Raw genomic sequence first — 15,555 nt, 5'->3', positions numbered from 1 at the left:
GCAGAGCCAGTCATGTGACTGTGAATGGTTTGAACCATGAGCCAATCACATAACTGGCTCTGCTGTGACATAAAAAAAAGCCCTAAAATATATTTAAACATATATATTGGATTCTTTTATCTTCATATATTATCTTCATTTATTATATTATTAGTTCTATAATGTCTTCATTTAGAACACTTTGGGTCCGACCATAGGGAAAGAAAAGTATAAAGCTAAAACTATTTTACAGTTGTAAGTCCCTTGTACTTATTGTTGTTTACTGTTTGTGCTTCTTCCACCACTGATCTAATCTGTTTACATAGTGAATTCAAATAAATTAACATACTGTAAAACTGTGATGCTAAAGATTTTATGTAATATAATGTACCATAACTGTATTATATTTATTTATTTATATATTAGTTTCACAGCAGCCATTTTGACATGAAATAGACATGAATAGATGATTCTAATTAGGGCTTTCTGAAACTTACACTTGAATGGAACTTAATTAGTATAATCAGTAACTCCAGTGGTGTAGTGCATGGTATACGCAGACATACGGGGTATATTCAGTTTCCATTGTGTATATCCACATTTAAACCCTCTGCATCATTCAGCACTGTTCTGCAAGGTGAATTTCCTCCCCTAGGATGGCGAAGGCACAATATAATGATCCTTACTCCTTGAAGTCAAGCAGCGGAAATTAAGTGACAATGTGCAAATACTATTTTATATTATTACTGTTTAGGTTAACTAAAAGAGGGTTTATCCTTTGCTGGATGGGCCGCTTAAAAACTCTCCAAGCACCACTACACTATTTGGTAACTTTTTTTAAATTAAAAATTAAGAGTGCATATGAAAACACATACAAAGTGCCCATAAACTAGGGAGTCCAAAGGAGCTGGAGGTCTATAAAGAGCTGTTCAGGAGTCCAGAATATACCATGGGAGGTGCTGAGTGTTATCCAGCCTCCAGAGTTCACTAATTACCTGTTTAATTACTGTGTTACTATCAATCTCTGTCCGCTTGTATTCCTGTAAACACACAATACATATAATGAGTTGTACAAGTTCAATATGGTTAGGTGGAAGATTTATTTTATTTTTTGATTAAGATTTTAAACCATCATGAGTTACATTTTTATAGATAATTAATCCCCCATATTTAAAATCATTAATTATTTTATAAATCATTTTGCTGTGTAGACCACACCAGCCTAATGGCTTTTTTTTTATATTGGTATGTTCACAAAAAAAAGTCATTGCAGCCTTTTTGTTCAGTCTGTTTATAAACTGATTATAATTAAACAAATACATAGTAAAATAATTTCCATGTATTTTCACTCGTTGTTGTTGTGCTCCGGTATCACCAGACAGGGCGCTGTTCCTCACACTGAACGCCCGTCCTGCGCAGACTACAGCCCGCAGTGATGTCCCTGAACGGTCGGTTGGAAACATCACTTCCCCCTCTCTCCCCCACCCCCCTCTCTCCCAATACTATCGCACTGTTTTGTAACATTTTTTTTGTGTGTTTTTTTCTTTAACAGCGCTGTCTGTCTGTAAAATACACGGTTTGGTTTTTGCCGGTTTTATAAACACACTCAATCCCCGATGAAGTAGCAGCGACATGAGCCTGTTCGCTTCTTTCTGACACAGTAAGGCTTCGTTCCGTTCAGACGTTCAACGGTTAGTTAGCTCCGTTAGTTTAGCTCATCGCTAGGTAACGTTCGCTGTCAGCGGACCAACGGTTGACGGCCGTCAGTTGAACTCAACGTCCGTTGTTTTAGTGTCCGTTAGCCGCTAATGGACGAGTACGTCTCGGTGTATAAAGACATAAACATTGTTAATTATTTCACTAATTCCCGGGGGCCGAGGTCACCGCTAAATAATACAAGAGAGAAACTATTAATTTTACTTTATTCTGTTGTGAATATAATGTCAATGCTGTAAATAACATTGTAGATAATGGGTTTATTTTATATACGGTCCCCTAAAGGAGACCATTAAGGTAGCTAACAGGAGATAACGTTAATGTTTGACTGTTTTGTAGCCGATCAATATTGTCTGTTGGCTGCAGGACTGAAACTAACGACATTAGTGATTAATAAATCGATTTTTTTAAAAACTAAGTTAGGTGAAACATTTACTAGTAAACATTTTCCAAAGACAAGATAGATGTACATGTAGCATCCAGTCTTAAAACCTGAGGAAACTCAAAGATGAAAGTATTTATCTATTTATTTAAAGTGTAAAATGGCTGTATTTCTTCTTTTTTTTAAATTAATAACACTAAAAAATAGGTTAGTTTACAAGTTTACAGATGCAGCTGGTGGTTATATTCATTGTGGGTTAACCAAGGTTGATTAATTTGTTGATACTTTTGTCTACAAAATGATATAAAAGAGAGACAATGTAAGGTCAGATCAGAATCAGGTTTATTACCAAGTTTTCACATATTATGGAGTTTGCCTGTGTGTGTCGGTGCATAACAAATAACATGGTATGAGAAAAAATATATAAATAAATATGAAAGCAACTACTGCAAGTCAAGCAGCATAATTGACAATAATATATAAAAGGCTAATATGTACAATACAAGCGTTATTTTAAATGTGCACAAGATTAAGTATAAAGAGTATTTGCAATGTGCAAGGTAACGTTATTATAACGTGTAGAGGGTGGGGGTATAAAGAGTCAGTGTCAGTGCGGGTCCTGGGCCTGCAGATGGTCTTCTTTAGATGATGTTTTTAAATTGCTTGTTTTCTGTCCAACTGGTCAAAATCCAAAAATATAAGACAGAGAAAAGCAGCAAAATCCTTAGATTTGAGAAGCTGCTACCGCAAAATGAATGAATGAATGAAATGACTCAAAACAGTTAATCAGGGATCATATGCATACATAGTTGGCACTTAATTAGATTTCAACCAGCTACTCAGCTACTTTCAGCTCTACTCGAGTATTTTCTGTCATTCACAGAATCATCTCATTTCTTCAAATTGTAAAAATATCTTCAGCAGATGTTTCTGTGTTACTTCCCTGCAGAATGGAGAATCCAGAGACCAGTCCATCCCCGGGGCCGCTGGCAGTGCCAGACAGAGGCATGGCGCGACCCTCGGCCCCCTCTGGTCAGCTGTCAGAGTCAGCCAGGCCCTCCAAGCACAGGGAGCACCCGTCCAAGTCACCAAGGAGACGGCGGAAGGGGACGAGGTCGCAACGGTGGGGGGATGGTCACGAACAGCTGCTGTGGGAGGTCGAGCGGCGGAGGTTGCCAGGCCAACACGAGCACTTGGAGCCCTCTGGCTCGGCGAGCGACACAGCGGAAAGCTCTCCTAAGAGGTTTGCACTGCAGGTTGCCAGCTGGTCCGCCGTGCCACTGGCACAACTCTGTTGCCACGGACATGAGGTGATAGGGTCTTGACTTGTTCTCCTCTTGTTTTTTCCCCCTCCTCACAGGAGAGCCCACTTTCTACATGGACCGTATCCAGCCACTCACTTCGGACCCAAAGCCTGTATTCTTCCCAACCCAACTTCAGTCATGTAAGCATGAGGGTGCTGATTGAATCGAACTTTGTGTGTACAAACTGTTTGCTGGGGACGTCTGAGATAAGATAAAATGAGAATGCTGTGATTGGATGTTACATGAAACGGGATGGCTAACAGAGCAGACGGCAGATGCTTATTGTCACCTGGTCTTAAGAGTGGATTTGATCAGAAAACACACACACACACAGACACACAACATTTTCGACAAAATGCCTGCTATCCGCCGCGCAAAGGAGGACAGAGACAAACGGTAAAGAGGGGATAGAATGTTTTTTTATATTCTGATGTTTGGAATTTGGACCTCAGTCCTTCAGGTGTTTCATCAACGTGTCGTAACAGTTAATGAATGACAGTAACTGTTAAATAAACAGCGTATATTTCTTCTTTATTAGGATGTAAGACATGGTTTTAGGGTAACGAGATATTATACATAATGTCCTGCTTCTGTGACATATTATTGACAGGCACTGATGGTGTGTGTGTGTGTGTGTGTGTGTGTGTGTGTGTGTGTGTTTGTGTGTTTGTTTCCATGTCCCAGGCACATTCAGGACCCAGCCAGCCAGCGGCTCACCTGGAACAAACCTCCTGTCAACGTGCTCGTCATCAGGAAAATCAGAGATGAGAGCCTCGTCGAGCCTTTCAAAGAGCTCTGCAGGTTTCTAGTGGAGGTAAATGATCACAGGATTTCATACATTATACGTTTGTGAGGTATGATTTATCAGATGGATGGATGTTTGTGATTGAGGAGGCAGACCTTGGTGTCTGAAACAATGCAGAAAACGGATTCAGATTCATTCAGATGTCTTGAGACGCTCTTGATTTTGGTTATTTACACTTTACTTATGACACATCATTTCCAATTTCCACTTTATAATTGACCCAATCCTTAATTTTTTTTATCATATAAATCTGAGTTGTGTTCACATACAGTACACAAAGTTTCAGTTAGAGAGAAATGAAATGTCCTCAGGAGTTGTGGTTTCACAACTTTAAAAGTTTCCTTTAACTTCCTTTAATATGCTTTAGATTCTATTAAAAACTCTTAAATTATACAAAAGTCTTAACTCTTACTGAACTCTAGACAGTAATGTTTGTTATAAATATGTTTTTGCATCCGACTGCAGATGTGGGGAGACATTATAAACTAAAAGCGGGATTGTTGTGATAGTCAATTGTTTACCATCAGACCTGTAGCTACGCTGTCACTACTGCTAAAGGAAGCTCATTGTCTCATAATGGGGAAGTGTCAGTTTGGACTTAATTTAATTAATTTACTTTTTATTAAGTTTAAACAAAAAAACACACAATACTCCCTCCATCCCAGACAGCCACACAACATAAAAAAGGGGGAAAAAATATTATATAAATGTAATTGGATTAAATTATGATAATAACAATTAAAGAAAAGCAAAAATAAATGTAAATATACATTAAAAAATGTTAATGAATCATATGGAATAAGGTAAAGTATTATCATGTGGTGTGTCCCATAAACGGGTTTTGTCTTCCACAATAAATAATGTAGAAAATGTGACCAAACCTTCAGAAATAGGTCTAATTCTCATTTTGAGACACTCTGAAATCTTTCATGAGGGAAAGTGTTAAAAATCTCTCTGCACTAAACGGTAACATTTGACCAGTTGTGCAAGATGCACTTTTGAGCAGAATTAATCATTTTTAATTGGTTAATCTATCCATCCATTTTCTGCTGCTTATCCAGGTCATGATAATTTAGTTAATTATATCATCAGTTATTATTGTTATATACTGCTGGGAAGTACTGACAAAAATGTGCTAAAAATAAATTATTCTAGGTCATATTGTGTCTAAGGGCTTTCCATCATACTTGTATGACCGTGATCCTGCCCAGACACATATTAAGACATAAATACAAATAGTGTGCTTGGAACAATAATGTGTGTCTGATATGTTATAAAAACGTATACATTTCACAATAAAAGTCCATGTTCACTGGCGTCTATATCACGCTAGTATAAGTTGCAAATTGGACTTCAGTCCCTACTGGCTGCACTCTTAATATTGTTTTACTGCATTAAACTCAGTTCTCTGTCGAGATATCAGCAGAATTTTCTTTTTCTGGGATGGACAAATTGAGGCAATAAAATTGTGTTTTCTCAATAATAATTTTTAAAGGACCAGCGTGTAGGATCCAGTGGCATATAGTGTTGAAGTCGCAGAGTACAAGCATTTGAATATCTCAGTGCAGAAGACACAGCGGTGGCCGTGGAACTCCCTAAAAGCTTTATCTTAGAGCCAGTGTTTGGTTTAGATTAGATTGTCTGTTTCATTGATTTCAGTTACAGTTTTGTCCTTGGCCGTTACACAAACCCAAGTTCCTGCTGAGATATATGGTTGTGTGTATAACATACTGTAGCAAAGACAAACTCCACTGGCCCTTGGTTGTGTGGTCAGTAATAATAATCTACAAAGTAACAAAGCCTTGTTTCTGGGAAATGAGTCTTGTTTTTTGTCTAAAAAGAAAAATAATCTACACAGGCATGTTTTGTATTAGAAAAGTAATCTTGTTTTAAGTTTAAATAATTTTGTCTTTTATAAGATATTACAGCTAATATTGAACTACATTTAACCAGTAACAAGTTACAACAAAGGTTTGTATCATATCCCTGCAGAGGAACAAGATTATTTTCCTTATTTTAAGAGTAAGACCACTTTTAAATTTAGGAGAAACTAGTCCCAGTGTGATGAAGCAGCTGTTAAGTTTTTACAGAATACATCTGTTGTCTTAATTTAAGACAAAGTCACTTAGTTTTATTTTGCTGTTTAAAGAATTATTCATCTTAAATTACAAATTCTTAAATTCAGCTCAGTAAAGTGACCAAAATACTTATTTTTTAAAGTCTATCCTAAATAACTGAGTTTTATCTGCTTGTAATAAACACAACTTGCCTAAACGTTTTGGCATTTTTCTGGTTTTAAGGCACATTACAGTCTTTCAGTGGCTAGATTTTTATGCTAGTTTTCAGGATTTGTTTTGCTCAATACAAGAACATTTGATTATATTTAAGAATATCTAGCTATCTAGCTCTATATTGTAGAAAAATGAAAGAACAGAGCTCACTGCACACTGAAACATTTGTGGTCCCGAATCCAGGAAATGAAGCAGACACGCAGGTGAAATTACAGTCTGGTCTCCTTCAGTTACGACACATTTCAGCCACATGTTTCCCAAACAGGACGCACTTTGTGTAACAAGAACTCTTGTACTTGCATTCCACACAGACGCCGTCATATTAACCTACATGTGTTTGGCACATGCTCAGCTTCATTTTAGATGGAGTACTTTTTCGGAGATGTGTGTCTGTGTGTGTTTTGGATGCTGTCACTAAAAGCGTGTCTCTGCGTCTCAGGAGAAGCAGATGATGGTGTACGTGGAGCGCAGGGTAGCGGACGATGCTACGCTGTCAAAGGACGAGGCGTTCGGCTCCATCCGCAATCAGCTCTGCACCTTCAGAGAGGGTGAGAGTCCTGCGTGTCCCACAATAAAGACACACACTTTAATGCTAACTGCATCAGATTCACAAGTTTAAAACAATTAATAATGTCCTTTTCTGAAATAAAAATAATATTATGATGGAAAATGTGCTTTAAAAAAAAGTTTTACTCAAGTGACAGTGAAGACCTTTCAGCTGTAAAAGGTATTTTAATGTTGTGGTGTTTAATAGTGGTTCTAGCATTGAGTAGGTTAAACATCATCAACTGTACTGTAGAGTACTATAAACGTGTAGAATCTTAATTAGCTAAATAACCAGTAACAAAGCTGTCAAGATGAACCTACTGTTGCCAAAGGTTCAGTATCTCTCCTCAGTTGAGTAAAGCTGAGTCTCATAAAAGAAACAAAAGGAAACCCTGAAAAAACTAACTGGTAATTTCTACTTCTGCTGCTAAAATTCAGTTTAGATCACATTAATACTTTAGAAACTATTTAACCCAAACGTTTGGTTGTCCATTGGTCTGTTAGTTAACCATATTTGTCCAGTTTCAGTCTTATTTCCACGGACATGAAGCTAATTTTAATGCTATTAACATAGTTACTACTGGAGAGAGGACATTGTTATCGAGAACCGTTCCTGTAGCTTCTTACTGTTATTTTTTGGATGTTGGGTGGATTACTGGCAACATACGCTGACTGAAACCTTCAAAGATGGCCAAATGTTCAGAAACATGAAAAGTGTCCCTCTCTTTGTTCTTACATTCCTGAATGAAAATATATTTGATTTAGTTCCTGCTGTTAAAATGAAAACAATGTGTTTTGCAGGTTATGACGATATCTCTGACTGCATAGACCTGATCATCTGTCTGGGTGGAGACGGGACTCTGCTCTACGCCTCCTCTCTCTTCCAGGTAATCACACTTTTATTATCACTGTTTTTAATCCTCTTAAATTAAAGAGAAATTACTAATACTGTAAAGTCTGTGATTAACCTGGATGTTCTGATGTAGTATTGTATTTTATCTTTACAAAGGTTTCCTTCTCTAGATTAACTTTCTTGTTTTTACCTATTTCCTATTTTTAAATGACTCATTGTAACCTTATTGTGATCACTGCAAAGAAAAGTCAGGAAATTCTGTGAAACTAATTTGAATATTTTGCCTTTTGAAGTTCCCACCTTATGTCACACAGTCAGATTGCTGAACAGCATTTCAAGATCAAACAAAACAAATGACATAAAAGAGCTGTGGCTGTTTCTTATTTTGGGAAAATAAATCAAATCAAAACTACATTTTTGTCTGTTACTCTAAAATTAGTCTCGGTGTGTTAAGAAGCTTGTATCCTGAATATTTAGTTTACTGTATAATTTCTCATAATAAGCTGTACAATATTTGTTACTATATGTGGTTCCTGCTGTCCTGATTTTAATATGTTTCTTTTCTGTAGGGCAGCGTCCCTCCAGTTATGGCGTTTCACCTCGGTTCTCTGGGTTTTCTGACGCCCTTCAAGTTTGAGTCGTACAAGACTGAAGTAGCCAAAGTGTTTGAAGGTAAACTGTAGTATTATATGAAACACTGGTCTAATATTTACTGTTGTAGTCGTCTGTATGTGAATGCAAACACCCTCTCTCCTTAGAAATAAATCTTTTAGTTGTTAGAATTTCATGTATCAGTACAATAAGTATCTGAATGTTTGTGCTTATGTTTGCATGCATGTCTGTATATGGGCTTCCAGGCAATGCAGCCATCACTCTGCGCAGTCGTCTGAAGGTGAAGGTGGTGAAGGACATGCTTCAGAGAGCAGGCCAGCAGCCGTACGACCAGGAGACGCAGCAGCAGCAGCAGCAGCAGCAGGAACACAACGGACTTCCTCCTCAGGGACACACAAACAGCGAGGCTGGCAAGGTCACCCTGCAGCTACAGGTGAAGACAAAGAGGCACGTGAAGAAGTGTCCACATGGGTGTATATGAGCTTAGGTGAGGTGATCAATGGCCAGGTGCCAGAGGAGTCCCTGCTCTGAGGCAGAACTTTCTGCTCGCCCAGAAATCATTGGGGTGTTTGCTGATGAAACTCTCGGCTGGTTCAACTTGTGGCAATCTTTATTTAAACAATAAATAAATATAAAAATAGGACTTCAACGTCAACCGTAGGATCCTGAAGAGCCGTTGTGAAGCTCAGTGTGGTCCTGACTCCGCCGGCTCCCAGCTAGTCCAAAAATGGGCAAGGAGGTGGAGCTGAGGCGGACCGAATAAAGCCCGGTTACTGAAAACTTGTTATTTCCTTGTTGGCTTCATTTCGCAGCCATGTAGGTTGCTGCTTGGGTGGGACTAAAGTCAATATTAGAAGAAAGGTCAGACATTTCTAATAAAGTTAATTATCCTCAAAGTTAATTTGTCAGCTTCTCGACTAGATTGAAAAGAAAGCAAGATAAAGAGAGTTTATATGAGAGTACAAGCGAGAACAAAGAGAGAGAACACAGCGAGTGCACAAAATAAATTAATGTTAATTTTCTGAATGTCTTGTCACAGTTACAGAATAAAATGAGATTACGTCTCAGCAGATTGATCAGCAGATCCACCTCCGCATGTCTCTTCACACGCAACAGTAAAAGCAAACAATATAACTCGTTGTTGTTTCCTTGTGTGTGAATATTGCGTCTCATGCTGTTGTTTTGGAGTCTGTTATTGGACGTCAGATGCAGTGGAAATGTGCACATTGCACTGCTGCTACAGAGGTTGAAAGTTTCACAGCACAGGCCACAGAATCGTTGGTTGAGTGTAAAACGTTTGTTACCATCACTAAAAACAACCACAACCAGTGCAGTTCATCACTAAAACTGCCGTGTGACTGGCAAAGTAATGTTGTACAGTCCCTTGTTTCCATTTCATCCTGGGTGTGTTTGTGCGTTTTTCGTCCGCTCATGTGTCCAGCTCAGTGAGCGAGCTGGGTTACCATGGCGACAGTCATAATAAAGCTGCCTGTGCGCATATGGCAGAGAGAGTCGGATGTTGTGAAGTTTTTAGAGCCAGTTACCATGGGGACGTTGGCGTCAACAGTGCAGTCTGCGCCGAATGGATATTTAATGAACTCTGACGCTCTCGGTCTGACACACTGTGTAACTAAACAACATGCCTCACTGCTGCAGACACACACGCACACGCACACACACACACACACACACACACACACACACACACACACACACACACACACACAGCTGCAGTATGTGGTTTTCAGGATTTGTTTTTTTCCTTTCAGGGTTTTTGTGTCTCATCAATCAAAGACAGTGACGGATTGTTGCGGTCTCTGAACCTGAGTTTGACCTCACATTACATCACGTCTGCTGTATCCAGCGGGATGTTTGCTCTGTGCACAGCTGACGTCAGTACATCTGCCAGACATCACTGCTCAGTGCTGCAGTGCTCTGTGTGACTGACTGAAGTGTGGAACATGATTTGTATGCCGTTGGGCTGCACACCAGCATTTCTTCTCTGCCTGTAGTTTCCTGGTGTAACCCGGGATTGTTGTGCGCTGATTTATTGTCTGTACTGAATGCATCGATTACATTTTCTTTAATATTTTACTGTTTGTGAAAAGGAATGACATTGAAGACTGGCCTATTGTGCTCCACAATATATGGGGATATAAATAATTATTTTGCCTGTATCATCTCTGCCAGAGAGGTTGTAGTTTAAGATTTCTGAACAGACCGGACTAACTGATGTGTTTTTGTTGTGAATAGAGCCACCATGTGGCCGTTTATAAAGCACTTTACACATTATTTCCAGTCCTTTTTAGATTCTTTTACTGGTTCCAGTCTCAGTGTATTCCTACATGAACATATTCCAGCACTTAGCAAATATTTGTCATATTTGGTCAGGAACATATTCCACTTATTGGTGGTCAAATTAACATATACAGTATGTAGATGAACATAAACACACTAAAACATTCATATCATTTGGCCTGTAGATGGCACTATAATAACAGCATTGATTTAAAGGGTCATGGTTGGTCTTGAGTCTGATTTTGCTTGTTCAAAGCCTGAATAATTCTAAAGAGGATTTGGGTTTTCTCAGAATCACCAATATATAACAATCTACAGATGGGTGACAAATTAAAGGAAATACCTGAATGAATGAGTGGAGAAACATGACTAATGCAGATGGTTTCATAAAGGACACGAGGAGTTATTTAATGTTTAAAATGATGTGAATCAATTTAAACAACTATGGGAGAATAGAAAGGGTTCCAGAGACTAGATCTGTATCTGTATGTATTTGATCCTGATTCAGATTGAAAGATTGTGCTGTCTTGGTGGAGTTACTCGCTCTCTGAGTGCCCTCTAACTTTGGTGTGTGTGTGTGTGTGTGTGTGTGTGTGTGTGTGTGTGTGTGTGTGTGTGTGTTTGTGTACAGGTTTTGAATGAGGTGGTGGTGGACCGAGGTCCGTCCTCCTACCTCTCCAATGTGGACTTGTACCTCGATGGACGGCTCATCACCTCAGTGCAGGGAGACGGTAAGGGCGTCATGTGATGTCACTCTTGACTTTGTTGTTTCTTTTCTAACTGAAACAAAGTAAAGTTTCTCACAGTCGGGGAGAACTCTATACGACTGGAGCAGATCTGATAAATGTCCTCCCTCTCTCTGTCCTCCAGGTGTAATTGTGTCCACACCTACAGGCAGCACAGCGTACGCCGCCGCTGCAGGAGCCTCCATGATCCACCCCAACGTACCCGCCATCATGGTCACCCCCATCTGCCCACACTCGCTCTCCTTCAGGCCAATCGTCGTCCCAGCTGGGGTGGAGCTCATGGTAAGAATGAAGGGGAGGGGGGCTGCTGCACACATACTGTTTACAGATGGTGTCTTAGTAAAGCATCAGGCCGTCACGAGCTGCCAGAACAGTGACAAAGATTCTCCAAGTGTCTGAACTCTACTGTAAGGGTGAACACCCATTTCCCAAATGATATTGATGATAATGATTTGTGACTGTGAAGGCCACATTCATTATAAATCATCAGTGCCGGCGGTTTTTGAGTTGTCCCTTCGTATCAACGCGATATCTCGGGAACGCCTCAGGGGAATTTCTTCAAACTTGGCACAAACGTCCGCTTGGACTTCAAGATTAACTGATACGATTTTGGTGGTCAAAGCTCACAAAACATGTCTTTGGCCATAACTTAAGAATTGATGACCATATTTCACAATTGACCCTTCCTAAGTCCAGCCCCATTTGGAACATCGATCCAGTTTCACCAAAATCACTGACATAGTCGGTGGTGTGTAGACACCAAAGTTACATAGTGCAAGAGGCACCATTCACCCTGTTACACGCCAAGCAGGAACACCAAAATGATTTCGAAACCAATATTTTTATGAAATGTTACAACATAATGATGCTTTTTATCTCGAGCCATCATCAGGTCAAATGTTTGCAGAACTCTTTGACTTAGCCTTGTTATGACTTGTAAGAGTAGCTTGACTGTCTGTCCTCTTCTCCCCTAAAACAGATCACCTTGTCCCCTGATGCCAGGAACACTGCCTGGGTGTCGTTTGATGGCAGGAAGAGACAGGAGATCCAGTATGGAGACTGGTAAAGTTCATTAACTGTCATTATCAGCCGCCGTTTCATTTCTTTTTCCTCAATTTAGGGTTAATTTGCTTCCTGATTTTTTCCCAACAGTATCAAGATTACTACGTCTTGTTACCCAGTGCCTTCTATCTGTTGCCATGACCTGGTGTACGACTGGTTTGAAAGCCTGGCTCAGTGTTTGCACTGGAACGTGCGCAAGAGGCAGGCTCGGCTGGCGGATGTCTCGGACTCATCAGACACGGAAAACTGAATCGGCGTGTGGCCTACGTTAAAGACACCGAGCCGACGCTCTCCACAGCAGCTGAGTGAGTGTGAGTGTGGAAGTCAGGACTGTTGTGGGACAACCACAAGGTCACCCTGCAAACATGGTTATTATAGAAACACTTGGAGAGCGAGAGCACGTGTCTACAGCCAAAGTAGTGTTATATTAGTCCTAATAGCATGTACAATGAGCATACTGTGTATACAGTATTTTATACACTGAGTCATACATGTGAGTAAGCATAACATTCCAGTAAAAACACTTTTTTCTTTAGCTTATAGGGAGAAAGCATGTTTCTCATGCAGTTACTTAAATTATTACAATATATGATACTCTGGGTGTTTTGTTGGACTTCAATCCTCAATGTGATCATCAGTGTGTCAGTCCAGGCGTTACTCGAATAGACTAAGGACTGTAACTGTAAATGTGTACATACAGGATTCTAGGATACATTTATTTGATGTCATATTTATGTGATATTTATATATTTTCAAGATAGGAGCTTAAAAAGACGTAAAACTTCATTTCTACTACTGATTCAACCAAAGACAACTGTATGTAATTGTTCTGTACAAACATATTGACCCTTCCTAAGTCCCGCCCCTTTTCGCAAGTCTCAGTCAACTGTCTCCTTTCCTGTTCTTGGATATACACTTTGTACTAGGGTCATACCTGCCAAAACTCCTGTTTTTTTTCCGGGTTTTCCCATATTTCAAGACCATCTCCTCACTCCTTCCCGCTTTGTTTCTCCCAGCGAACTCCAGTAATTTTCAGGGCCCTCAAACTTTATTGCGAATAATCGTCGTACACAGAGTTTGTCCGACATCACCCTTTTAAAAAACTTTTTTGATCATGAAGCCTGATAATAAATATAATATTCTGTAGTTTGTTAGTAAACTGCAGACTGGAGTCTCTCTTAAATAGATATAGATATAAATAGTTAATAATATACTTTTTTTATATAGCACTTTTCAAAACAGCAGTTTCAAAGTGCTTCACAGTTAAAAACAACAAACAGAATGATCCATAAAAACAATAGTCCACAATAAAAGCAATAGAAAAACAATGAATTATGTATGTATGTATGTAATGTATACATATGTATATGTTGCTTTTATCTTTTAACAATCTTCTAACTGTGGTAGACGAGAGAGCGTATTTAAATACAGGAAAGGGGAAAGTTGACCGAGGTTCTGACTGAGGCTTGTTCAGATGTTACTGGAGCACAGAGCATAAAGGGGCGGGACTTAGGAAGGGCCAATTAACCAATCCAGATCTGACTTTCTGCACATTTTTATTTTATTCATTACTTTTCTGCACAAGTTAAATTCTGCAAGTCAGATTGCATGTTGTAGAACAAAATAATCAGTTGGAGAAACTTCATGTTGTTTTTATGATCATTAAACTGTGAAACTGTCCGTCTGTAGCAGAGCTAAAATAAAAACACTGGCTAATATTGTCTAATCTGATGTCTGATGAGTGAATGCACACTTTCTGACTCATTACATTTTGTGGGATGTCACCAGATTACTGAGACACAATATTTTTTCACCACCTTCTACAATAAAACATGACCAAATTCTTCAGTAAGTACCTCAGTATAATGTTCTGTATTACTCCTATTTAAATGTAGAGTTTTACAATAAACATTTTAGGATTCTTTCAGGACCTTTTGGAAATGCTGCTGTCTAACTACAGATGAGTTTACAACCTGAAGTCTGACTGCAGGGCGGAGCAGGGAAGATAAATCAGCTGTGGTGTTTTTTCATTATCAGCAACTAGGGGCTGTCGCTCACTGAGCAGCAAAAGTAAAGATAAGTAAGTGAAGCTTTTATTAAAAACTTTTGATTAAACACTCTTAGGGTGAGTTTATCAGGTACACCTAGCTAAAACTAGTCTAATACAACAGTCCTTCAGGAAGGTTATAATGTTTCAGAGAGGAGTCGATTCAACTGTATGGTCCCTTTGCAGGATGTAGTTTGTGCTGTTAATGCAAACACCTGTCTGTACAATGCAATGTAATTAAATATTTCCTTCTCTCTCTAAAACATTATAATGTCAATGAGGTAGGATTTAATGCAGGATTATTGTATTAGACTGCATTAATTGTAATTTAATAATAAAGGCTAGACTAGAATCAAACTGACTTTCTGTCAGTGTACAAAAACAGCTGTTAACTATTAGTCGTTCAACAGAAAATACATTGACAAGTTTTAAAATCTGTCATTTTATTAAAGGCCAACGATTTCAGGTTCTTAAACATGAGGATTTGCTGTTTTCCTTGCTTGTATAATGGACTCTAAGAAACATGTTTTAAGGATTTACTGACATTTAATAGACTAAAGTTTGCAAAAATAATCAGTTAATGAAAATCATTTCTGTCCCATGTCATTTTTTGTTATCTATCAATATTTCTAATAGAAGTTATAAAATATTTTAGAATAAATGAAGATTGCATTAAATATCCTTTCACTTATACACGTATTAACATTGTTGAAATGTCTGCAGCAGGTCAGTACTAACTGCTCAAAAAGGTATTTTCTGAACCTTCAGTGAGCTGATGATACAGTATTTAAGTGTCAGTGTTTACACTATACATGTTATACACACTCAAACAATAACAGGAGGATGTTAAGTTGCAGAGCATCAATAGAGAGAAACCAAAAGATCTATTACAGGAAAAATATGACAATACTTGC

At 38.8% G+C, this 15,555-nt stretch overlaps 1 protein-coding gene across 4 annotated transcripts; it reads left to right on the top strand.

The window, feature by feature from the left end:
* The first annotated feature begins 1,447 nt into the window (after positions 1–1,447).
* On the top strand, positions 1,448–14,320 carry nadkb (NAD kinase b). Of its 4 annotated transcripts, XM_051399333.1 has the most exons (13): positions 1,448–1,639; positions 3,027–3,320; positions 3,438–3,521; positions 4,066–4,195; positions 6,917–7,025; positions 7,825–7,910; positions 8,446–8,548; positions 8,734–8,921; positions 10,258–10,380; positions 11,418–11,517; positions 11,657–11,814; positions 12,512–12,594; positions 12,685–14,320. In XM_051399333.1, exons 2-13 carry the CDS (start codon positions 3,028–3,030, stop codon positions 12,842–12,844), a joined length of 1,617 nt encoding a protein of 538 aa, XP_051255293.1. In that variant the 5' UTR covers positions 1,448–1,639; position 3,027; the 3' UTR covers positions 12,845–14,320. The 4 variants fall into 4 exon arrangements, with proteins under 4 accessions (XP_051255293.1, XP_051255310.1, XP_051255302.1 ...); XM_051399350.1 differs by lacking the exon at positions 10,258–10,380 and having other exon boundaries at positions 1,449–1,639; XM_051399342.1 differs by lacking the exon at positions 1,448–1,639 and having other exon boundaries at positions 2,417–3,320.
* Positions 14,321–15,555: the final 1,235 nt, after the last annotated feature.

This window comes from Dicentrarchus labrax, unplaced genomic scaffold, assembly GCF_905237075.1.
Source record: "Dicentrarchus labrax unplaced genomic scaffold, dlabrax2021, whole genome shotgun sequence".
In the NCBI taxonomy this organism is placed as follows: Eukaryota; Metazoa; Chordata; class Actinopteri; family Moronidae; genus Dicentrarchus; species Dicentrarchus labrax.
Note: the sequence above shows the minus strand (reverse complement) of the source record. Positions and strands in the feature narration are given on the sequence as shown.

What these genes read in the sequence shown, in the direction of transcription:
- nadkb (XM_051399333.1), top strand. Translation starts at nt 3,028, where the DNA reads ATGGAGAATCCAGAGACCAGTCCATCCCCGGGGCCGCTGGCAGTGCCA. An exon ending in ACGCCTCCTCTCTCTTCCAG is followed by an intron (nt 7,911 to 8,445) that starts GTAATCACACTT and finishes TCTTTTCTGTAG; the next exon opens with GGCAGCGTCCCTCCAGTTAT. An exon ending in TTGCTCTGTGCACAGCTGAC is followed by an intron (nt 10,381 to 11,417) that starts GTCAGTACATCT and finishes GTTTGTGTACAG; the next exon opens with GTTTTGAATGAGGTGGTGGT.